At 42.2% G+C, this 25,392-nt stretch overlaps 3 protein-coding genes and 3 non-coding genes across 6 annotated transcripts; 5 read left to right on the top strand and 1 right to left on the bottom strand.

The window, feature by feature from the left end:
* Window positions 1–3,432: 3,432 nt before the first annotated feature.
* On the top strand, window positions 3,433–5,824 carry fam53c (family with sequence similarity 53 member C). Its single transcript, XM_073480090.1, has 3 exons — window positions 3,433–3,491; window positions 4,274–5,283; window positions 5,534–5,824. The coding sequence occupies exons 1-3, from the start codon at window positions 3,485–3,487 to the stop codon at window positions 5,822–5,824; spliced, it is 1,308 nt and encodes a 435-aa protein (XP_073336191.1). The 5' UTR covers window positions 3,433–3,484.
* A 7,039-nt stretch (window positions 5,825–12,863) lies between these two features.
* LOC141007535 (heat shock protein beta-11-like) lies at window positions 12,864–13,612 on the bottom strand. Its single transcript, XM_073479897.1, has one exon. It carries the CDS (start codon window positions 13,610–13,612, stop codon window positions 12,965–12,967), a length of 648 nt encoding a protein of 215 aa, XP_073335998.1. The 3' UTR covers window positions 12,864–12,964.
* A 2,060-nt stretch (window positions 13,613–15,672) lies between these two features.
* trnaa-agc (transfer RNA alanine (anticodon AGC)) lies at window positions 15,673–15,745 on the top strand. The gene has a single exon. It is a non-coding gene; the product is annotated as a tRNA-Ala (tRNA).
* A 2,418-nt stretch (window positions 15,746–18,163) lies between these two features.
* On the top strand, window positions 18,164–21,626 carry LOC141007739 (early growth response protein 1-B-like). The gene is made up of 2 exons (XM_073480136.1): window positions 18,164–18,743; window positions 19,721–21,626. The coding sequence occupies exons 1-2, from the start codon at window positions 18,530–18,532 to the stop codon at window positions 21,031–21,033; spliced, it is 1,527 nt and encodes a 508-aa protein (XP_073336237.1). The 5' UTR covers window positions 18,164–18,529; the 3' UTR covers window positions 21,034–21,626.
* A 2,709-nt stretch (window positions 21,627–24,335) lies between these two features.
* Window positions 24,336–24,408, top strand: trnav-cac (transfer RNA valine (anticodon CAC)). Its single transcript has one exon. It is a non-coding gene; the product is annotated as a tRNA-Val (tRNA).
* Window positions 24,409–24,885: 477 nt separating this feature from the next.
* Window positions 24,886–24,958, top strand: trnav-cac (transfer RNA valine (anticodon CAC)). The gene has a single exon. It is a non-coding gene; the product is annotated as a tRNA-Val (tRNA).
* The last annotated feature ends 434 nt before the right edge of the window (window positions 24,959–25,392 follow it).

The raw sequence follows: 25,392 nt of genomic DNA, 5'->3' as shown, positions 1-25,392 counted from the left end.
CATCTCTTTTTTTTATTATTTCAGAGACCAAAAGGGTTAATTGATTCATAACAATCATGAAATTAAACTAACAATGAATATAGTTGTCAGTTGCAGCCTTGACCAGGAACATCATCATCATCAGCACCACGATTCATCATCTCTTGATTATTTGTTTCATCTAGATGAATCAGAAAACTGTTAAAAATGTCACAATTTCCCAATGTGATGTCTTCACATGTCTTGTTTTGTCAGTCCAGCAGTCCAAAACTCAAAAGATATTCAGTTTAATTTCTTGTGAGATAAGAAAAGGTAGAAAATTCTCACGTTTGAGAGTTGAGAAGCTGGAACCATCCAATTAATTTGAGTCATCATAATAGTGCATTTTCTTTCAATCGATTAATCGACTGATCTCAGCAGTGCTAACACAAATGGCATATTTTCATTTTATTACAAATACTTCAACAACAATCACTACTTCAATTATAACAATCTCCATGTGACCCTGTCTGCTTATTAAGTGGACGCATCTGGGCAACTGTCTCAGGATCCCAAAAACCTCAGGGCCACTGTCTGATAATTGTGTTGTGGTAATGTGACGAATTGTATTTTGTTGTTGTCAGAGAATCAACTGACATAATAAATGTTTCGTATTGGGTTATTAGCTAGCTAAGCCAGGTTTTCTCTTCTTTTTATTCAATATGTTTAATTTGTTTTACGTTGTCCGTATTCCAAAAGTATTTGGCATTTAATTAAAACACCTCACAGCAAACCTCAGCCATGTTCAGTAGGATCCCTATGGGGCCCCCAAAAGCCCCCAGGTACCTGTGTGACTAAAGCACAACAACAACAACTGACCTGAAGGTATCCTTCCAGCTTTACCAGCTGATCTTTAGACTCTGTCGTCGTGAAGAGGTCAAACTGTAGTTCAGACGTTCATGATTTTACCTGATATAGCATGTGTGCATTGTGCATATGCCTAAATGTATTTGTTTCATCAGGTTACCACACATCAAAGCTGTGGCTGTGTATTTTTACCAGGAGAAAGATGTTGTCTGATACTAAGTCTGAAAGAGCCGGTTGCCAGATATGCAGCATCACAGGCCCAGAAATAAGGTGGATTGATCAAATTATGTTTAACTTCTAAATATGTCTGAACGCGACGCCTTCATTGTGTAATCAAGTCTTTAAACAGCCAGGCAGAGACGCTGATCAACATATTCATTAGTGAATCTCCTGCTGATATTTCTCAGTATATTCTTAGTAGAAAATGCTGAATCCAATGATTTTTCAATCACACTCAGTGCCCTTTTTTTTTAGTGGCAGCTCCTCGTAGAGCTGCGGTGATATGGCCATAAAATAATACTTTAAAATTTTTAGGTTATATGGTGATACAAATTATATATTTTGAAATACCTTCAAAAGAACATAAATGCAAGGATATTTTTGACCAAATACCTTGATATCGATACAACGACAATATTGTAGGGATGACTGGTACTTTCACAAAATTTTAACACAATGATTTTTTTGAGAATTAATCATCAGTAATATGTACAAAGTGTGTAAAGACAAATGTTATAACACGTATAACAGTCTGGTAAATACAGAAAATGTCATCACTTTATTGCAATTAAGACTTTAATATATAACGATAACGATATAATAACTAAATATTGCCCAGCACAAGTTTCCAGCACATCTTTGGATCCATGAAACTAATAATTCCTGCACCGTCCTCCAGTATTAGAAAGGTGTTCCTCATAAATTTGCTGTTAGCTTGATGTGTTGTAGTAGTGTACTACTAAACACTTATTTCTTAGTACTCCTCGTGTTTAAATACACTTTTGACAGTCAACCTTTATTTGCACCGGCTTGTTTTGAACATGCCTTTTCACTTTTTATATTCAAGCTTTTAACTCTGATGACGTTCTTGCTAACTCTAGCAGTTAGGTGCGTGTGTATGCAAGGTGACATGATTGTCAGGTTGTATTGGAAATTTTCTTTTGGATTGATATGAAGGATTGATATGGTTTGTAATGTCTAAGGCTACAATTAACAATTAATGACAAATTGTCTGTAAAATGTTAGAAAATAGTGAGAACTGTCTCTTTATAATTCACCAAAGCACAGAATAAAGAAAATCCTCAAGTCCGCACATTTGAGAAGCTGTAAACGGCCCATATTTGCTGATCAGTGACTGAAACGATACGTCAATCATCAAAATAGTTCCTAATTATACAATTTAAGAAAATGACCCTAATATCCTTTGTTGTTGTGTGTTATCTGTGGAAGAAATTCTCTGCTAAATTACTTAAAAGTACAATCTGGTTTTATCCATTAATTGGAGATGATGTTAGCTTCCCTTACAAAAAGGCTAATGTCAATATTAGCTTCTTCAATTAGCCGGTTGGAGAACTAACACTGATGTTAGCCTGTCCGAAAAGCAAACATCGGTCTTAGCCCGTCCGAGAAGCAAACATCGGTGTTAGCCGTCCGAGAAGCAAACATCGGTGTTAGCCCGTCTGAGAAGCAAAAATTGGTGTTAGCCTGTTGGAGAAACAAGATATTAACCTTTTAATGTTAGCATTGTTTTAAATCACTCTCATTTTTCACACCTTGCTAATGTTCAAGTGCTAATTCAAAAATGCTAATGTTGTCTGCAGTTGGACCCTGGCTAACTGTTTTAATGAACATGTATGACTCCTCATGCTCACGTGTGCATCTCTTTCCTCTCCAGGTGTGTTGCCGGGGGCAACAGCTGACTGACAATGTCCTTGTGAGAGTGGGCAGGGCTACCTGGCCCTAAGGTGGTAAGGAGGAGGAGGAGTCTCAGCCCTCAGCCCCTCCCGCTTCTCCTCCTGCGACGGACCAAACGGACGGACGCACAAACGGGCGTGGCTTTCCCCTCCCTCTTCCTCCTCCTCCTCTTCCTCCTCCCCTCTCCTCCCCATTTTCTCCCCCTCCTACTCTCCCTGTCTCCTCCCCGCCGCCCTCCCCCATATCCCCCCTCATCCCCTGCCACCATGCTGTGGTCACGCTGCTGGTGGAGAGCCTGAGAAAGCAGACTCTGGAAGGCGACCCTGCTCAGCCAGGGGACTACTACCTGGTGAGGCTCACGTCCACCTGCATCCTCACCTGCTTTCAGCCGGCCTGAAATGTATAGAAACTCACTTCAGACCAGTTTTTACTCCTCAGATCAGTTTACTCATTGTTTCATATGAACGAAAGTGAGAACGTTTGCTAACATTGAAATAACAGCTGTAGCTACTAAATCTGACACTTATTTTTCTTGAGCTACTTTCATGAGCTGCTAACCAGCCTCCTCATCGTGGGTTGGTTGGCTTTTAACCCGCCAGATATTACACACAACACAAATAATTATTGTAGTAGTAAAGTAAGAACTGTTGTTTGACTGTTTAAAGTCAACCTGTCTTTTCTTTTTGTCTATCAGTCCCTGCTGGACCCGAAAACCCTCGCAGAGTGCTGGCCCCCAGATGGCTTGATGCCTGGTGAGTGTTTCAGATTTCATTCTAAGTAAATGTATCTCAAATTTATCCTACTCGTAAGGATTACCTGTGATTTTGCTCCAAATGAACAGACCAAACACTTTATAATGTAGTACTGCAGTAATTTAGTACTTCACTTACACAAGAGGCAGATAAAACAACAGAACAGTCCTTTTTAATGGACTAAAAACAACCTCAAAGCACGACAAAAATGTACAGTAATTAAATACGAATAAATCAATAAATATATCGGATGCTACAGAGACTCTGTGTGACGCTGGTCTGCAAGTCGAGGTCGTTTGCCCCTGACAGGATAACCGAATCCAAAGAATCAAAGAAAGATTTCAGGATAAAAACTGGCACACAATAAAATAGTTATATAAATATGTGTATAATTGACATTTTTATAGAGTCACAAGAGAGGAAGAGACCGATGAGTTATTGTTTCTTTAACTTGGTTAAAAGGATTTTTGTGGTGTCTTAGTCACAAGAAACCACAAAAATGGGTAAACAGATTTTTCTGTTTATTGTAACAGAGTGCTTGAGAAGATTTAGAAAGAGCTCACTCGTGTAAATTTATCTTGGGGCCAGGAAAGGAACTACACTTATTATTGTAGAATAATAAATAACAATAATGTTGAACGTGCGAAAAGGGGAAACCATTACATCGGAAATGTATAGCAACATGTCATCAGCATAGAGTTACACCTAATGCTTTGTGCCATACTCTAAAACAAAACCTCATCACATAACCTTTTGTATTGTATGTGTGTGTGTCCTCTCAGAGAGCAGCTACTGGCAGCTCTGCCCTCCCTCCAAGTCTGGCCTGCAGGGGGGGTTACTGAGCTCTAGTTTCCCCCCCGGCCCTGTGCCCCTGGTACCCCCAGATGCTCACCTACAGGAGGGGGGCGACCCCCTGGACGGGACCCCCTCTCAGCCGCAGCAGCACCGGCCCCTGGCGCCCAGCACTTCAGCATCCGAGCTGTCTCTCCCCGGAGCGCCAGTGGCTCCTCCTGGCCCTGGGCCCCCTCCTCCTCCTCCCCCGCCCCCTAAACGCCACTGCCGTTCACTGTCGGTGCCCGAGGACCTGTCGCGCTGCCGCTACACCTGGCGGCCCAGCGCCTCACGGGTCTGGACTCCTGTCAGCCGTCAGCAGTGCCATGGGGGAGCTGGGGGAGGAGTCGCAGGTGGGGGGGCTGGGGCAGGAGGAGGGGGTATAGGGGCAGGTGTGGCGGGGGGAGGAGCCTGTCCTCTCCGCGCTCCCAGTTCCTCCCTGAACTCATCGCTGCACTCCTCGTCAAGCCCCACCTTCTTCAGCCTGGCGCTGTCTCCAGACTCCCCGCTGCCCTGGAGCTTCCCCTGGGACCCCAGCGAGGCAGCAGCAGGAGGAGGAGCCTGTTGCTGCTTCTTCCCCTCCCCTTCCTCCTGCTCCTCCTCGCCCTCCCCCCTCCACCCACCTCCCCCGCCTCAGAGGCGTTTCTCCCTCTCACCCGTACTCATCAGAGACTCGGCGGCCTCCACGTTCCTGCCTCCGCCTCCTGTGCCGAGCCAAGCGGTGGCGCCTCCTCCAGGCTGCTCTGCCATGGCCGGAGCAGCCCGGGGGGGCCCGGTGCCCGCTTCACCCTCCTCAGCCTGCAGCACACCATCGTCCCTGAGACGCAGCCTGCCACCGCAGCTGCCCCGCTGCCACTCCCAGCCCTGTGACCTGCTGCTGCTCAAACCAGGTCTGAAGAGACGCCGTGACCCTGACAGACCCTGCGCCCGACCTGTCCTCGACTTCACCAAGATGACTCAGGTACTGCAGAAATGTTTTAATAATTAAAATGATGTAAATGTCTTTGGGTCTTGCACTGTTGGGCGGACAAAACAATCCATTTTAGGGTCACATTAGAGTCATGTTTAACAATCCCTTAGATTAGTTTTTGAGAATGACTTACTGGTCTTCACTATCAGCAACACACTATATCTGTAACAAGCTGACACCATCGATTTTTCGGTAGTTGTAGTTTTTTAACTTCTTAACCTTCTTCCTGTGTTTCCCGCAGACCCGCAGCATTGACCCGCAGTGTCTGGAGCGTGGCGGCAGGCTGGTCTGCGGCGGTGACGTCTGCATGGGCATGGAGGCCTTCATGGGCGACTTCCGGGGCTCCTGCTCGCCGGCCGAGTGCCTGGGCAGGACCAGCATCGGCCCGCTGAGCGAGAGCGACGAGGAGTGCCGCGAGGACGACGACGATGACGACGGGGAGGAGGAAGCCGAGGAGCGTGAGGCAGCGCAGCAGGCGGTGTTTGAGAGGGATTGTACAGAACTTGACTTGAACTTAATAGAAGAAAACTGACACATTTGTAAATGGAAGGCTGTTCTCTGTTTCAGTTTTTTAATTTAGTTTTATTTTGAATTGATCTGAACCCCGCCCCTCTTCCTGGACCACCACCGTCTCAACACTCTGCGCCTCCTTGCCACCAATCAGCAAGGCTCTCAGGAACAACACCTTCTCTCATTGAATGAGCTGGGGTAAACAAAGCTGATTGATGACGACAGTGATGATCTGACTACCACCGGTAAAGACTCAGCGCTGTGGCTTCACTTGGAATCCTCCTGGCTGCTTTTTAACATTTCTTTGGTTGGAAAGCTGTTTGTTTTTAAAGGGAGGATCTCTTAGAGAGTAACTCTGGTCGCCTGAGATGAGAGGAAACCTCCACACTCTGGATCCCAGTCAACAGAATGTCCTCCTGCATCTGACCTTCAGTTACCTCTAAAAAACAACCAGGATCTTTGCTTCAGGTATCTGAAGCCCAGATGCAGAGATTTCCCTCTTCTGTGACTGGACTCAGACTGTGCAGGTGCTTCTTGGCGTCCAGGTGTCTTCCAACACACAGCTGCTGAGTCTCTTTAACACACTACAGTCTGATGAGGCCGTCGCCACAACGCAGCTCCGTCCTGAAACACCATCACCACGCCTGTCACACAGTCCAGCACGACAACACAAACACCAGGGGACACCAGATCTCTTCTCTCAAAAAGCACCTTCAATGTCCAGTCGGCATTTAAAGGGTCACTTCACCCGAATTACAAGAACTTCTTTTCCCCAAAGTAGTAAATATACTTAAAACTCATATCAAAGTGCTTTTCTATGAGACAGTATTTCGAAAATAAGAGACTTATATATTTGTTCTTTAATTAAAAAAGGATCCTCAGCAAATATTTATTTTTCAGCATAGTTTTTATTGACAAAATTAAAACGCAATAATATAGTATGTTGTCAAGACGCCAAAATAGTAGACTTAAGAAAATTGCTATTTTGCCATTAATTTGTTGGAATGACACGCATGAAGATGTTTAAAACTAGAATGGCACTAAGTAGAGCGCATACCTCTGCCAAGGCCAAACAGTCAACATTTTGATTTTTTTCCATCAAGATTCATGCTGCATTACCTGAGAAATTACCTAAAAAGTAGAAAAACGCCCAATCACGAAATGTAAAAAAAAAAAAAAGTCCTTGAAAAGTTAATGGGGTCTTTTCTGGGCCGAGACCCAAAAATGAGTCTAAAATGAGTCCCTCCAGAAATATGACTACAATGACGTGTCGAGACTCTATCTGGGATTTCGAGTTGTTGCCCTCTCCACGTCCTCTTTTTGTTGGTTAGTTGTTTTTTTTAATTATTGACAAGATGAAATATGTAGAATAAAACCAGATTCAACCTTTAAAAACACTCACGTACAACAGCTTGTGTTTCACAGTAATAGATAAATCTGATTTGTTGGCCTGTTCTCCTAATGAAATAAAGTGATCACAGCTCCATGTCTCACATAGAGATGTATATTTGGATCTGAGCAAAACATTTTAGTTTCCCGTGTTAATTTCGAGGCATCGCTATGAAATTTATCATGATAGTGGCCCAACTTTGTTTATAACAATACGTAGTTCGGAGTCTGGTGTTGTATTAAAAACAACACTGAAACACACTGATCATGCACACGTCACAGTCATGTGACCTCAGCGTGGTGATGCGTTCAGGTTCGCTGTTGTTTTGAGGTGTCGTCCCATCAGGCTTCACTGAGGGCAGGTAGCCACTGATGCTGTTGTTCACCTGAGTGTTCACACATTCCTGTCACACACCTGTCACTGAAAAACACGACACACACTCCTCCTCATTCACTCACCCAGTCTCTCAGTGTGTGTGTGTGTGTGTGTGTGTGTGTGTAAATCCTTGAACACCCCTGATGGTTTTGGGATTTATGTCCAGATTGAATCCAGATTGACTCCAGATTTGGGTTGCAACGGTATGAAATTTTCACGGTACCATAATCAGCTCAAAAAATATCACTGTATAAGGAATTACACACTTGTTATTGTTACCATCAGTTACAATGACCTTTCACAGGATAAAAACAATGTTTGCTTTTGATAGAACAAACGCTTTATTATAATTCCACAAATATTTATGTCCTGACAGACATGAAACTTATCATAAATGTATTTTTAAATGACACTTGATACAGTAGAATCCAATATCGTAGATAAGCAAATGTACACAGTATGATAATCTTCAATTTATATCGCTGCAACCCGACTCTGGACATGATTTATCCTCTCTGAAGCTGTGCAGAAACACTAAGTGGTTTTAGTGGATTATCGTGTGACATGTGAAAATACCTACGCAAATACCAATCACAGGTTGTTGGGTTGATGCTGGCCAGTTGGAGAATTTTAACATATTGCCCGAGGCTATTGGGACATCAGATCAAGAAACCTTTCAGGTGATTAATCGGGCATTGTGACCTTAAACTGAAAGTCCAAAAAGTTTTTAAAAATGAGTTGCAGACGGCCAGTTTAGGGTTAAAACGTGGGCTGAATCTGCACACTGTATGCATTTGTATCTAAATTCTGATTGGTTATTGGGCTTGAGTATTGCTTGAAATTTTTCTAATACTAGTGCTGATAAGATGCGTCAATTTCCATTATTGTATCAGCGAAACAACAACAGAATGATACCTTTACATTAAAGGTGCAATGTGTAACCTGTCAAAGGTCACTCCAAACCAATAGGGGGCAGCGCAACACCAGAGGAACCGCCAACTGCTGCTCATTATACTCTTTGCTGTTGCTGTTAGCTCAGTTACCAGTAAATTAAGAAATTATTTTGACCAGACCAGAGTTGGTGATCATTGGAACAGTTAAAAGACTAAGAGAGACTGTTTTGTATGGTTGCATTTTTCCATTTAATAAGGATAATATTGCCTTTATTCACATATTGTGAGTTAATTCTGTTTATTTATAAGACTAAAAAGCTAAGCGAGCTTGTGAAATGTTACAAACTCATCGCTCACAAACATCTGCGCTGAAACTACGGGGGTTGTACTATTAATACAAAGTGGTATTACAAGACAGGACAGGCCATGGCTAGAGGATAAGCATGCTAACTTCAGTTGACATCTGTGCGACACAAATCTAAGACGTCTTTAACATGACGTCAACACTGTTGTTTCTTCACAGTCTGTTGACAATGTGAGTTCATTTGTCAGATATTTTAAACAAAAATTCTGACCCTATCTTACACATTGCACCTTTTTTATCAAAAATACAATCGAAGTTATCACATTTTACAGCAACACGGTCTGAAACAAGCCAATAAGATTATAATTCTGACCCGATATTCAAGATTAACCTTCAGCATTTGACGGTTTCAAGTGCTCAGTGCTACAGACGTGTATGTAAATGCCTTTATTGACTGTATGTTTCATAGGGAGCTTATAGAGAATAATGCATTTGCGGAAGTGGATAAATCAAATGTGAATCTGGATGCAATCTTGATGGTGAAGATTCACAGAACCACCAGGTGTGAATGTGTTGTTGGGGAAAGTCGACTGAAAACGCTCACAGGTTGTTTTTTCCCCACCAATTTCCCTTGAAAAGAACAAAAACTGCACATTTAAGGTCTCCGAACCATTTACAGTGTTTCAAAGTTTCACTGAGCGTCCATGTTGTTGTTGCCAGCTGCATAAAGGACCACACGGCTTGTTTTAAATGTTAACTTTTGTACTCAAAATCATACTTCACATTCCTGCATCAGGTTTCAGATTGATTTCCTTGTATCCAAGCAGCCATTTTGTTTCCATTAATTTCTGTGAGGTAATCCATCACAGTCAGTGTTGAGGTTTTGTTAGACTTGTGGTCAAAGTTATTGTCTTATTGTCGGCCACACAGTTGAAAACAAACTGTTTAATGATTCATTCAAGGGCAATGTAACATCCGAGAGTTGACGGTCAATTGCTGAACAACATCTGGGAGTGATGTTAAAAACTAAAAACTTAAAGACAATCAACATGGAAACAAGAAACAATTTAAAAACGATCTTGTAGCAAAGAAGTAAGGTTTGTTTGGTCATTTCAGATCAGCAGACTGTCAGATCTCAGATGACGAATTGTCCCTGAATACAACAAAAAGGGAAAAGGGTTACCATTCAATAACAATCGTTTAACTTAAAAATTAAAGGTGTTTAAATGCTTACTGTGATGGATTATTGTCATTTGGTTTTGGCAACGTTACTGTTAGGTTTTCAGATATGTGTTTTAAAAAAAAAGAGCATTGAATCCACTTTATGAAAGACAAGTTTGTTGTTTTGTTAGCGGGCTGTTGCAGTCTGGATGTCTGAGGGTTTAAAACTCATCCGCGTGTTTGATGTGTGAGCGGAAAATGCAGCGTTTCAGTTTGTGTGAATGTTTCTTCTTCTCTGTCTAATGTCAGTTTTCATCCGTCACGTCGTTGGGTAAAAGCATCTCTGAGAAACATCTTGCAAGTTACTAATTTGGCGCTCATAAAGGAACAGTTCAGCGTTTTCTTCGGAGTGTGATATTCAGATGGATCAGTCTTATGTTTGTGTTGTCTTCATTAAAGGTAGTGTCGGGACACTGTTAGCCTTCACTAGAGTCTAGTAAATTTTTGATGTTCACCTCATCCAAATTTTAAGTCTAAATTGGACGTATTGAGAATTTCTGATGGTGACAAGGCAAGAGAGGGTGATCATTTGTTAACTTTAGAGGTGTTGGTAGGTGTATTTTTGAACTTTACACAGAGCCATGAGACATGACAGAACTATGTCCTTGTGCTTTCCCATCTTTATGTTAAGCTTAGCTAAGCCAAGCTTACCACATCCTGACTCCAGTTCTGTATTTAACACGAAGTCATGAGACTGATATTCATCTCGAAATCTCACACATCTCACAAGAAAGAATAATGTTGAACTACTCCCTTAGGATAAAATTAAAGTTTGCTATGAGCTAATTTGTTAGCATGTGCTATCAATTAGAAATTTGAGAGTAGCTCACCAAAATTAACAGAAAAAAAGCAGATCAGTTCACTCAAATTCATAAATTCACAAAATAATTGAAAAAGAAACATTACATTTTTATAAAATAAACCTGCAATATGACCAGAAACAATGTCCCCATAACACATGTACACACACACACACACACACACCTCCGCCCACCCCCCTGGTTTGTCGGTTCGTTTCTGTTGATCGCTCCATAACACCCAACATAAGCCTTAACTGAACATATTCTATTATTCTGTAAATCAAAACGTTAAAAAGAAAAAAGGAAAAGACAAAACTAACGGAGAAGAAAAGGAAATGTGTACTGTAGCTGTTAAATTTTTAGTCCCTCTGTTAATTATTTTCTGCTGTTTTTTCTTAATATTTCTAATCTGATGTCTGAGCGTGACGAGGTGTCGGCGATGAACGCATCGTGTTTGAAAAAATAAAAAGAAGCTTCAGGACAGAGGAGGGAGCTGTAAACGGAGGAGCAGTCGTGTACAAAGTTAGCGGAGAGACTCGGACATCTCTTGTCTTTTAGAAATGTTTTTTATTGTATGTGATTAAAAAAAAGAACAATGACAACATGGCAATTTGAAAAGCAGTTTGTGAATAAATTAAGTTTATTGAGAATTATTTTACAAAGAAAGGGAAAACTGGTGTCCTGTGTTTATTGTCATCACTTTCATCAATCCTGTCAGAAACTAGTTCATTTCAATGTTTTTATAAAAGTCTTGGTCGACGTTTATGGTCACGATTGAATGAGCATATCGCTGGTTTTGTACGTTTTAAGTCCGAGAACTACACGTTTATCTGGAAGCTCCCGTCACCTCCGAAACTTGGACCACAGAATTGGATGGTGCTATTACTCTTACTGTAGATTGATTGACAAATCTTTTTTGTTTTTAACATGACTTGAATCAGTTATTAAACTTGTTTGATGCTGTTACAGTACAGTATAAGATTGTAACAGGTTGTTTACATCAGTAAACAGCAAAGCAACAGGAAGATATTTTAGTTATGATGTTACAAAATTATTATGAGGATAAAGTCGTCATTTTATGGGGAATAAAGTAGTGAAATCAGAATACAGTTTCAGTTGTATCAGAAAAGGTCATAATATTAGAACAAAGCAGCAATTTTATGAAAAAAGGTCACTATAATTTAAAAAAAGACATACATTTAAAATTATATTCATGATATGAGAATATAGATGCAATTTTCTAAACAAAAGTAAATATTACTGGAATGAACTGGACGAATCAGACGAATTAGTATATATTTATTATTTTATTTATTTTACTTGTACATTTGATAGTTATACTTAATACATTATACATACAAAAAGTAACTTTTCATACTTAAGTACATTCAATATCAGCTGCTTTTAGTACTTCAAGTACTATTTGTGTGGGTGACTTTCACTTGTACTAAAGTAATATTTTAATATCTTTACTTTTACTCAAGTATGACTTTTGGGTACTTTTACAGCACTGAATATATTCATAATTTACTCCAAGTTGTCCATTTGATACTAAAGTACATTTAATATCAGATACTTTGAGACTTTCACTCAAATACTATTCGTACGGATGACTTTCATTTTTACCAAAGTAATGTTTTAACGTACTTTTTACTTTTTTGCAACACAGGTAACAATATGAGTACAAAGTCATTATTATGACAAAAATCACAATTTAATTTCCCCATAATCTCATAATAATGAGCTCAGTAATTAATATTGTGAACAGGGATAGTGCACATTGAAAACATTAAGGAGACCTGAACAGATGTTACACCCTAAAAAGAATACAAGATTAACATTTTAAAAGTTAATTTAATAGTAAATAAGCATGCAGCACAATAATAAATGCTAGAAATATATAATACAGGGCATCATTATGCTACATTGTAAGGTTGTAATTGAAACATCACACAAAAATGAGAATGTTTTCATGTTTTTGACATTAAAAAGTCCTGGAGATGTGACTGAAATAACTCAAACTTCATTCTGAGACATTAAAACATCAAATGAGAAGTTTATTATAAAGAGTTAATTGTTAAAAATCAAAGTGCAACTCAGGAAAATCAGCTTCATGTTCCCTCCGTCCATCAGATTAATAATTAAACAGAAAGAAGATTATGTGAATGGATGAGATGGTTCAGTTTTTCTCAGCAGGGCAGCTCTCTGAGGAGGAGGAGATGCTGCTCCCCTCCGTCCCCCCGCTGGAGGAGGTGATGGCCGGGGTTGAGGTTAAGGTGATGGGGACGACCCTCTCCTTCCCGTCAGTCAGCGCTTTGTCCCGGGGTGCCTGGATCTGCAGCCGGCCGCCCACCAGCGAGCAGGTGACGGTCTCGGGGTCGACATTGCTCGGCAGGTCGAACTCCTGCCTGAACTCCTGACACCTGTAGGAGTACGAGCCCTTCTCGTCCTCCTTCTTCTTCTCCGTCTTGCCGCTCACCCTCAGCTTCCTGCCCACCTGTTTGACTGACAGCTCCTCTGGGGAGAACTCCTGAGTGTCCAGGCTGAGGGCGAAGCTGCTGTCGTCCTTCCCCAGCTCCTGGAAGCCGATGGGCTTGAACATCCCCGTCAAGGTCGAGGTCTGGTCGATCTCCTCGAAGATCTTCTGGTGGAGCCTCTCCATGTACTCCATGTTCTGCCTCATCTCCTGCATGTGGCGGACCATCTCCTGCTCGATTTGGTAGAACAGCGGCCGGGTCTCGGGCCACAGGCTTCTGATGGGCCAGTGCATGTCCAGGAAAGGCCTCATGGTGACGGGGAGAGGCTGGAAAACGCTGGGGCACAACATCCTAAGAGCAGTAGAGGTGGAGGTCTGGTTTCAGATTAGTCGCTTCAGTCTGGAGTCCGACTGTCTGTCTGTCTGATATCCCGTCTCTCTGCTGCTTATATACCCACACACACCCCACCAGAAACTTCCAGCAGCATTCCTGTGTGTGTGTGTTTGTGTGTGTGTGTCCTCACAGTCTAAATGCAGCCCGGCTGGTATTCCTGCAGCCTGCTGCCACATGCCGACACATCTCAGCTTTGTTCTATTTCTGCTGCAGGACTGTCATCGTCTTTATAAAGCAGGTGAACACACACACGAGTCACTTTGCAGTAATTATACTACATTTATAGTTTTTATTGTGTCTTTCCTTCATCTTTGTCATATAACCGACGTTAAGAGATTATAAAATCAACTCTGTTTCATGTCTTTTAACTTCCTCTCTACACAGGAAGTGGGAATGTGTCGCGTTTGTCTGTTTGTGATCACTTTTACCTGCATTGGATCAAATATCAGATCTGTTTAATAATCTAACGTACAAGCTGAAGGGCAGACGGAGACAGAATGAAATGACAAACATCCACTGATTATTAGATCAGCTCACGGGTCATCTTCTCATCTTACAGTCAAAATAGTCACAGCGACTGGTCACAATGTGCCGGTCTTTATTGTGTTCATGATGTCATAACACAAGTTGTATGAGTCGACGTTCAAGACGTGTTAATACAGTATTTCTTCACACAGTGGAGACTCATTTGGTCTCACACAGTCTGGTTTCAGTATGACATGGGCTGATTATTGTGTAACAAATGGATAATTCATGTTGTGTTAAAAATAGGATGCACAGAACAGGAAATGGAACAAAGCAAAAAAGAGGCAGGAGGCTAAAAGAGTGTGAAAACCAGTGTCACTGAACATAAAACTCATCACAAAGACCACACAGGTTTAAGTTACGAGAAACTGTTTTAATGTTATACTTGTTTTGACAAATCCAGTGTTTTCTGTCTCTAAATACTACAATACCCATGAGCCTCAGCTGCTGTTGCTATGGAGAATTTTGGTGAATTCAGGACCTGGAAGTTAGCATTGCCCACAGAAGCGTATGAGATTTTTTAATTGGATTTTTGAATAATTTTATGATACTTGCACATTTTGTTCCTCAAGATAGTCTTCACAGATGAACACCACTTTTGTGATTTTCAAAGCATAAAATAAATCTCGAGTAGTAAAAAGCTAATGTTGGCCTATAAACAGACTACCGTGGCATGACGTAAACATCAAGTGGTACACAACTTACCACACAATTATTATACGCGTTTTCTGTAAACTGATCAATCTACAAGTTGTAAAGTTAGAGTTAGAATAGTTTCTAACTTAAGTCGTCCTGTAAAGACGGACTAGTGAGTAGATGAGACTCAGTATTCGCTGTGATGGCGTTTAATGTCTCCGACAACCTCTGTAGTCTTGTAGTTAGCCACTTGTTAGCAACCGCCGTTTTTTAAGACACGTAAGCCAAGGACATTATAACGCTTAATAATTAAATTGTGGGACATTTAATGATGTATTTTATGTCGCAGAACAAAATGTGGCTAGCAAGGCTTGACAGGCTAATGACTATGCCAGCTATGTTAGCTTAAACGACTGTTAATAAATGTTGCTTTGGGCTTCCTTAATGATCCTTGTATTTACATTTATTGAATTAACAACATCGCTGCATGCTATGGTCAGTAAAATTACTTAACGTCGTGGTTTTAACTGCTGATGAACAGGGTCAGCAGTGTGTAGCGGTGCATCAGCCTCCAGGTTTAGCGTGTTAGCAGGTCGCTGAGCTGTTTCCGTGAAAGCGACTCATCCACTTCGTTTCTATTTTTTGCTTCAGTTTTTTCCCGCCACTGCCCCCAAACATACCTGTCCGGGATCACAGCAGGTCACAAGCCAGCTGTCATGAGGAGGAACAGGTCGGTAGGTTTGTCTTTACTACCTGATGCTCGGTGGAAGACTTTATTTTTTATTAAAACATTATTAATATCTTCGCTCGACATGTAATCTACTAATACTTACGACGAGCGCCCTGTGTCATCATCGGGGGATTAGCTCAAATGGTAGAGCGCTCGCTTAGCATGCGAGAGGTAGCGGGATCGATGCCCGCATCCTCCAGCGACACTTTTGACTCTCAACACCGCAAAATTTATCTACAAAGAGACGGTAAATGATTTGTGTTGAAACATGTAAAGATACATTTCGCATACACTCCTCCATTTTGTGTATTTGAGGCTGAAACTGACGTGTAGGTACGTTAACTTGGCCACGTGTTGCTTGTGTTAGTTGATGCTCTTGCAGAAAACATGTTAATAGTTTCATTTTCTACCTCAAGAGTATTGAACGTCAGACCGGAAGTTTCCAAGACATGCTTTACTGGAATCAAAATGTTGAATTTACGTCATTGGATGTGGCTGTTGCACATTAGTATTAACGCTATTTCCAGGTCACAGTGTACTTTGTTAGTCTGTAAACTTAAAATAAACACCAAATGTCTACTGATGCAACACAACATGTACAGAAAGGTGTACTTAACACCGTACATTAAGAGAAATTAATAGAAATGTGCAGTTAGAAATATATTTTAAAGACAGTGGGAAATGAGAATCCAAAAGAAAGACACATATTAAGACAAATAAAACAAAAACAAAATGACGCTTACATCAGGCATACAGGCAGTATCTCATCCGTATTATGGTCTAAGTTTAAGCAGTTAAGTTGAATCATAGGTTTAATTTCACTCATCCAAACAGAGAACAGTTTAACTGGATGATTATCTGGTAATATATTATATATATATTATCATCCAGCAGGTGGCGCTGCTGCCGCCGCCGCCGCCTTGCTTCATTTTGATGAACTGAATGCAGCTTCTCTAGCTTTTCTCTACAATTCATACGAGCATCAAAATGCTGCACAAAAGATGCTGAAAGAGACAAAAAAAGTCATTTAGTAAAGACGTGCAAAAGTGAAAATAAATGTGTAAAATAATATTTGAATCTGTTCAGCATTGCTTCATGTCTGCCCTGTCATTTACACCAGGACACAGATTTTAATCCAATATATATATATATATATATATATATATATATATATATATATATATATATATATATATATATATATATATACACACACACATTAAAAAATAAAACAAATATCATACTTGCATACTCTTGGCTGGAAACATACAGGAAGTTGTACCTTTACAGGAATGATGTGAGTAGTATCTGAATGATGTCAGATACAGTAGTGGTGAGTAATTAAGTACATTTAGGCTACTTAAGCACTATGCACTACAAATCAGAGGTACTTTTATTTTACTTGAGTACTTTATACTTTATTATATTTCAGAAATATTGTACTTTTTACTTTTTCTATCTAAAAGCTGCAGCTACTTTTCTTATTAATTTTTGTTTACAATTTAAATAAAACATAGGCTTATACAGTATTGTATAATATATAATAAATATATTGAAATATATTAAAAATTAAAACAAATATCGTACTTGCATACTCTTGGCTGGAAACATACAGGAAGCTTTACTTTAAGTAAAAATATGTCATTAGGAATATGTAGCCTACGTTATGTCCCTGTGACTGTTGTTATTATTAGATTATTAATACTCTGTAATACTTGTGTACTTTTGCTGCTAAAACTTTTAACTACATGAAGCTGATAATGCTCCTGCACTTTTAAGCTTCAATGCAGGACCTTTACTTTCATTATAGTTTTTCTACACTGTAGTATTCCTACCTTTACAGGAATGACTGAGTACTTTGTCCACTCTCAGTGCAAATCAGATACAGTAGTAGTGAGTAATTAGGTACATTTAGGCTACTTATGTACTGTGCATAAGTAGCTCACAAGTACTTTTACTTTACTTGAGTACTTTCAGAAATATTGCACTTTTACTTCTTTAGCTGACAGCTGTAGTTACTTTTAGTTTTTACATTAAACTACTCAGCAGTATTTAGACTACTTAAAATACTTCTATCTTAACCAGTTACATACTAAGTACAACTGATACTTGAGTATTTTTAGTCAAACCTGCAGCTGCCTGTCAGCCGTCTATGTTTTTTGGGGTTTTTTTTTTCTTCTGCCAGAGTTGAGCTGCAGGACGGGACGGGCCTGCACTCGATCAGCAGTCTGACAGGAAAATAACCAAATAAGGCCCGAGGAAGTGATGACGGCCTGGACGACCTCCATGTGACGTAGACCTTAAAAAAACTGATCTGGGCCGTGACGTGTCGCCGGGGTTTCCGGCCATGGCGGCTGGTTATGGTCCGTGTGCGCCGTGTACCGGCCACAGTCCGGCCGACAGAGGAGACCCACCGAACCGGACTCACGTCTGGACTCGACCGGATCGTTCACGCTCCAAAAACCGCCGCACAAAGAGCGCAGAGAGCACCGGAGCGTCCGTGTGCCGGCCGGGCTGCACGCTCACCTCTTTGACCAAATATGGGCTTACCGCCTGCCATATTTGGGAATGTACGTCACGCAGGAGTCTTTATAAAGCCGGGAATCCTCATTGAAGGAACTTGACAGAGCTCAAGTTCAAGTTGTCACCGTCCACACGTGAAAACACCAACCGGATACAAACATCTGATGTTGTTTACTTTCCCCGATGACTTCTGTCACAAAGATCCTAAAATCATAACTGAAACATCTTCTGAACCGGGACCGCCGGACCAGCGTTGGCTTCCCCCGAGAATCACCGCCCCAAGCAGCCGCAGCCGCAGCAGCAGCAGCAGCAGCCTCGGCCCGGCCAGACCGCCTCTCCTCGGGGTTCAGAAGCGGAGACCAACTCGGTCCCCGTGCAGGAGCAGCCCGGCGCTCAGGAGCTTCAGGAGCGGCTGAGCTCCACACCCGCGACAGCCTCTCGCTCTTCTTCCTCCAAAGAGATGGCAGCGACCAAAGCGGAGCTTCTCCTGCCCACCCTGCAGATCTCCGACCCTCTGAGCTGCTTCCAGCAGCCTCTCTCCCCGCTGGACGGCTACTCGAAGCTGGAGGAGCTGCAGATGCTGCTGCAGAACGCCGCGGCCGGAGGCTCACTGCTGGCCGCGTCGGCAGCGGAGGGAGCCGGGCTGCTGAGCGGAGAGCCCGGGGAGTACGGAGGTGAGAAGCGGGCTGTGCCGGCGGGGGTGGTTGGGGGTGTTTACAGAATGTTTAGAGGAGATGAAAAGTGCCAGACAAATGTACATGAAAACCCAAAAAAGAAATAAGTGCTTAATGTTGCTTATTATGCTCCTAAAATCACGATTTAATGATCAGGTTGAGGGTTTAATGAGGGATCCTGCATGGTGTAGTTTTGCAGAAGAAATTAAAACTCAGAATTTTGATATTTACAATATTAATGAGGTAATAATACAAACTCAATAAACATAACTGAATAAACAAGCTGTTCTCAGAGGAAAATAAGGTCCAGAACACTGTTTGAAGCTAGAAAAGTGGCAGGGTCCGCCACATATAAACAAAGTGAAACAGCATATAATTGTGTTGTCCTTTTAAGATCAGTTTGTTTATTCAGTCATGAAAACAAAGACAGTTTGTTTATCTAGTGTGCATAAAAAAATCTGATTAAAATTTCTTCCCAAAAACTACATAGTGCACCTTTAGGCTGTTTAAGGTGTGTTTGACTGATTAATAATTAATTTCTGAGCTAATAAAACAGGTAAATAAAATGCAATTACTGTCTAATTACCAGATCTAACACTATTTTAGTGATTCTTAACAGTTATGTGCATACAAGCTCAGAATGTAGCGACTATATCATATAAAATATCATATTTTCTGAAATTATGAACATGTTTTCTTCAGATCAGCCTGATTTTAAGGATTTTTAAATCTTGTTTGTCATTCTGATTCTGTCTTGTTTGAACACGCTGACACTGAAAAGCCTTAAACAACATTTAAAATTAAGATAAATAAGATGGGACGTTGGATTATTTGTGTCAGTTTAACAAAAAAAGCAGAATCAGCTGAGTCACTGCAGCCAATCAGATCAGAGCCAACTTCCCTCTCAGGTGTCTCAGGTATGATGGAGCAGGTGTGACTCGTCTCTGACCAGTTCTTCTTCTCTTGTTCTCTCTCAGACTCTCTCTCGGACATCCCGGACCTGCAGAGTTTCCCCCCTCTCACGCCCCGCCTCACCCCTCTGGCCTACAGCGGCCGCTTCACCTTTGAGCCGTCAAACGCTGTGTCCAGCAGCGGTGGCCTGTGGGCAGAGCCTCTCCTCAGCCTGTTTACTGGGTTGGTCAGCATGGCGGCTCCCCCCCCTGCATCCTGCAGCCTCTCCTCCTCTTCCTCATCAGTGACATCATCAGTGACATCATCATCACTGTCCCAGCCGAGCCTCGGCTCCATCCAGATCAGCTGCGGCGGCGGTGACGTCGCATCAGTCTTCTCTGCAACGCAGACATACACCGCCGCTGGCTCCGACCTCCCCCTCCCCTCCTCTGACTCCCAGGCCTTCCAACCACAGGGCCCCCCTCCAGCCTACCCCACCTCCACCTCCAGGCTCGGCCTCCAGCCGCCCTCCATGGTGGTGCCGATGCTCCCAGACTACCTGCTGTCACAGCAGCCACAGGACGGCGAGCTCGGGCTGAGTCAGGACCAGAAGCCTGTGCTGTCACAGAGCCTGAACCTGCCATCATCACAGCCTCCGCTCACGCCCCTCTCCACCATCAAAGCCTTCTCCACACAGATCCAGCCTCAAGGCTCCGCCTCTGGCCCCAGCTACCAGGCCCAGTTCACCAAATCCAACCGGATCAGGAAGTCAACCGCAGGCCGGCAGTGCAAGACGCCGCCACACGAGCGTCCATATGCCTGCCCCGCTGACGGCTGTGAACGCCGCTTCTCCCGCTCTGATGAGCTGACGCGTCACGTGCGCGTGCACACGGGCCAGAAGCCGTTCCAGTGCCGCATCTGCATGCGAAGCTTCAGCCGCAGCGACCACCTGACCACACACATCCGCACACACACTGGCGAGAAGCCGTTCGCCTGCACCGATTGCGGACGCAAGTTTGCCCGCAGTGATGAGCGCAAGAGGCACTCAAAGATCCACCAGAGGCAGCAGGAGCGCAAGGCTGACAGGAACTCCTCCCTCTCTGCTCCCATCTCCATCAGCAAGCCCCCCGCCTACCCCTCTCCTCCCACCTCCTCCCCCTGCTCCTCGTACTCCTCTCCCGCTCAGGGTTCCTCCTCCCCCGCCGCCACGCTCTTTCCCACCTCCTCCTTCTCCTCCCTCAGCATGCAGGCCGCCTCCCCCTGCTTCACCTCCTCCTCGTCACTGTCACATGTCTACACCTCCTCTCCGTCCCCCCACCTCTACTCCTCCTCCTGCTCCTCTCCGATGGGGAGTCCTCAGTCGGAGCTTCACTCGCCCCACAGCTCCAACATCTGCTGAGAGAGAGGAAGTCCGAGGTCCAGTCGTGACCTTTGACCTCAGACTGAAACTCGGCCTTTAACGTGAACTCACATATCAGACCGTCCACAACAAACTGTGTGGGGGAGGGAAACACCTCGCTGAACGAACATCTAAAAACTGTTTACAGACTCAGCTTCTGGTTCATTTTGAGCCTTTTCAGCCACCGTAGTTGATGTTCAAACACCGCTGACAACGTCTGTTGAGTTGAGTTAAAAATGACGTGCTGGACATGAACTTTAACCTTCAGCAGTGAGAGAAAAACTGACTTTGAAAAACTCTCAGCACCAAACTTCATAGGGAAAATTGCTGAATTTAAGAGTCTTCCAATCCACTGATTGAAAAGAGAGTTTCATGTATGAATGAGTGTAAATACGAGTATTTTTGTAAGTGGAATGTGTGTATATAATGTTTACATGTATTGTGTACATGAACATGTACATAGTTTTTACCTACTGAGTAGGTGCTGGGACTTTTGTATGTTTACATGCAGGTCAGTGTTTGATTTTATACTGAACATGTTTCCTCTTTAAAGCAAAGAGTTACAAGAATAAAAAGTCCTGTCAGTACTTTTATTTCTGACTCATACTTCATTACTTTCTTCACACGCTGAATTGTGTCTCACAAAAATGAACCCTTCAGCTAATATAGACAAGAGAAAACGTGAGTTTGACGGTGTCCTGACAACTTAGTAAACTCCAGTAGCTGTAGAAGACCATGAGATATAGATGAAAGCCCCAGAATGAGTGAGTAAGGGGACTATGAGTTGAGATTGAGTTGTTGACCTAAAGTTTAGAGACCAAAAAACTTTATTTAAATAAAATATTGATTTAAATCAGGAACTATGAGATCAAATAATAAGTCAAAAGGATTACAAATCAGATCAGACATTCAATGCCAACTTAACTATATAAACACATAAACACAAGTTTGCAGCTTTTATTTACTTTAACAGAAGAAGAAGAATCTGAGATAAAAAAAAAAAAAATAATAGTTTTCATATAGAAAAAAGTTTTATAAGTAAAAATCAAATGTCAAAGATCACAGAATGACACACTCCCGCTGTCCTCTGGCATTCATGTCAGCAGTAAATCCGCTGTGTGTGTGTGTGTGTGTGTGTGTGTGTGTGTGAGAGAGAGAGAGAGAGAGAGAGAGAGAGAGAGAGAGAGAGAGACAGCCAATGGGATCAGACTTTGTCCAGCCAGCTCTCTGCAGGGAAAAACAACACGGCTTTAGCCCAAATATGGTGTTTCCTGCTGCTGCAGCGGACGTCCTGCCGCCCAAATAAGGAGCTTCCTGCTAGTGGGACACCAAGACGGTGTGTGTGTGTGTGTGTGTGTGTGTGTGTGTGTGTGTGTGTGTGTGTGTGTGTGACGTAAGAACTAGACGGACAGGGACGGCAGGTCGGACTGGAATTAGTGTGTCTGTCTGTGTGAGTGAGTAAAAGTACTTCAGCTACAGAGGAGACTATCTGCAGCCAAATCAAAGTCCTGATAGTTTCAGTTTCTGGCGTCAGGCACCAACATGTGTTTCAACTTGATGAATCAGTGAGAAAAATCCCCAAACTTAAACAAGGAGTTATTTTCTCAAATGTAGGCGGAAGAAAGAAAGAAAGAAAGAAAGAAAGAAAGAAAGAAAGAAAGAAAGAAAGAAAGAATTTTAATGAAGCTAAAACAGGATAATACTAAACAGGCTTTTCCTGACAGTGGCCATATTTATTATTTACTTCCTGCTGAAGGTGTAGTACATATGTATGTACATTTACCTCCAGCTGTCTGATAAATGTAGGGGAGTAAAAACAGAACAAGGTTTCCCTCTAGTGGCGAAACACAGTCGGTGTTTTTTCAAGTTCAATCCCAAACTTTGACTATAAAAGACCTTTCTGTTCTCTTCACCAAGTTTCAATATTTAACAAGGCACCAGCTGCTCATTAGCTCGTCTGTCCGGTGGTTCCCAACCTCGGGGTCAGGCTCCTCTACAGGGTCACCTTTTACATCTGAGGGGGTCGCAAGATGATTAAAGAGAAACTTTGATTTCCAACCAGCTCTGTTTCATTAGATCCTGTTACTGCATCTGTCAACTGTTGTCAGATAAGCCAAAACCAGCACTGTTTAACTCGTGGTACCAACCCATCAGCATTTATTGTGCATTCTGGTTGTCTTTTGAGCCAAAGGAAACACTACAGCCCATTTTCTCTGTTTTATCTGGTCTTCTGGCATCAAATTCAAAAATATTTGCGCCTTTCTACTGCATGGACAGCCCAGTTTTATCAAGAGGTCATCGTTCCAGTGGTGAAACACTTCCTTAAAGGGAGAGAGAAGATGAAATATCTAAGTTGTGATACACAAATATGTTATCAGTTTTTTTGGAGGGGGGATTTTGGTGAAATATTGCCTATTTCCTGTCAGTCAGTCCCTCTGCTGCTCTTCCTGCAGCTTTTTTTCCCTTTTTTAAAATCCCCCTTTAGTTTTATGTCTCCATATAAAGTGGACTTGAGAAGTTTATAGGTCAACTATCTCATCCAGACACGATTTTCTCTGCCAGACTGATTGAGAACCACCAGTGTAACGTTATACTGGTTTATTGTTTCCAATGCATTCATGTTTACACAGCTTTTTCCTCATAGCTGCTGCAGGTGGAGCTAGTCTCAATCATGGTAGTCAGAGTTCCCTCAATGAATCAAAGGCTGTTTTAAGTATAAGATGACGCATGTTTGGATTGTAAAACCTTGAGAAAACAAGTTCCTGGGAGCGCTCGCCTGTCAATTAGCAGTTTATTACCTTTATCACGCAGTTATTCAGACTAGGAGCAGCAGGTGGCGCTCTCACCTGCACAAAACCACGCACGCGCCTCCTCCGGGGTCTCCACAGGGTCATGCGCGTGGCGGATTGATGTAGGAGTGAAGTGCAGGACACCTGGCAGAGACGGTCCTGCGGCTGAGATTTGTGAACTTTCTGCGGATGTCTGAAACATTTTTTTCACCATGACAGTCCTTTTAAGGAAAATTGACCATCGGCGAAGACGCACACAAGTTACAGTGAACGGTCTGCAGTTACGTGGCAGTTTGCTGCAGTGAGTATTTGATACACAGAATTTAAACTTTTGCAAAAACTTCCACATGGAGGCGAACAGAAGTTCTGCTGCGACGACAACAGTTACTTCATCTCTTCGATGTTTTTGCGTTGAATGTTTTGCACTTCAGGAGCAACTATAGATGGAGGCGTTGTAGCTAAATATTTACATGTTGCCGACGTGGGCGCGGTCACGTTTTTGTATGTGCACGAGTTTCCGTAGTGTAGTGGTTATCACGTTCGCCTCACACGCGAAAGGTCCCCGGTTCGAAACCGGGCGGAAACATTGTTTTCGAAGTCTTTTAGCGAAGCGGCGAACTCGACAGGAAGAAGAAACTGAAATATTAACAGGATGCATGAACAGGAATATAAAAAACAACATATGTTATGTATGTTCGGTGACCTGGTTCTGAAAAAGGAACTCTATAATCCCATTTAAAGTTAAGAAAGTCCTTTATTGACATAAAACATGTTTCCGCCCGGTTTCGAACCGGGGACCTTTCGCGTGTTAGGCGAACGTGATAACCACTACACTACGGAAACCGATATTCGAGGTTATTTCGGTTAACTATATGAATATTATCTATAAATTAACGGTTTCTGATTGACATTCAGGTGAACTATAGCAGGACCGTTTAACTCTGAACATCGTTACGATACGATAACATGACGGTAATGACAAACACATATCCGCTTAGGCTGTCTAACCTTCCCAATAAAAGCACAGGTTCATTTATTTATATATTTATATAGTGTGCATATGGTTTCCGTAGTGTAGTGGTTATCACGTTCGCCTCACACGCGAAAGGTCCCCGGTTCGAAACCGGGCGGAAACACTTATTGCTGGATATGGAGGACTTCAGTCTCTTTTTCTTGTTATAACACCCTTAATTTTCAACATTTTCAATTTACATTGATCATTAACTAACAATGATGAAAAGACAGCAAGACATTCTTTCATTTTTGTAGAACAGCTTAAAAGGTAAAAGTTCATGATGTTACTAAAAATAACGATAAAAAAATTACTTCAGATCCACAGATCCACGCCCACCTTGTTCTAACAAGTCGGCTTCTAATGCCTGATTAAATTCAAAACAGATGTTTTAGATGATTGCTGCTTTATATTCTCAACATGATTAAGTCAGGCTAACATTTAATCATTTGTTCAGATACAATTGACTAATGTGTGTATACTTAGACTAAATTAATCTGTTTTACGACATTGGTATGAACCCAAAACAAAGAGATTTCTCTGTGATCTGACAAATCT

Source organism: Pagrus major, chromosome 13 (assembly GCF_040436345.1).
Source record: "Pagrus major chromosome 13, Pma_NU_1.0".
Lineage (NCBI taxonomy): Eukaryota > Metazoa > Chordata > Actinopteri > Spariformes > Sparidae > Pagrus > Pagrus major.
The sequence above is the reverse complement of the archived record's forward strand: the minus strand, read 5'-3'. Positions and strand labels throughout refer to the sequence as shown.

Bases quoted from the DNA above. Each gene is read 5' to 3' on its own strand.
- fam53c (XM_073480090.1), top strand. The intron at 5,284-5,533 runs GTACTGCAGAAA...TGTTTCCCGCAG, and splicing joins ACTTCACCAAGATGACTCAG to ACCCGCAGCATTGACCCGCA.
- LOC141007535 (XM_073479897.1), bottom strand. From the start codon at position 13,612: ATGTTGTGCCCCAGCGTTTTCCAGCCTCTCCCCGTCACCATGAGGCCT.
- LOC141007739 (XM_073480136.1), top strand. From the start codon at position 18,530: ATGGCAGCGACCAAAGCGGAGCTTCTCCTGCCCACCCTGCAGATCTCC. The intron at 18,744-19,720 runs GTGAGAAGCGGG...GTTCTCTCTCAG, and splicing joins AGAGCCCGGGGAGTACGGAG to ACTCTCTCTCGGACATCCCG.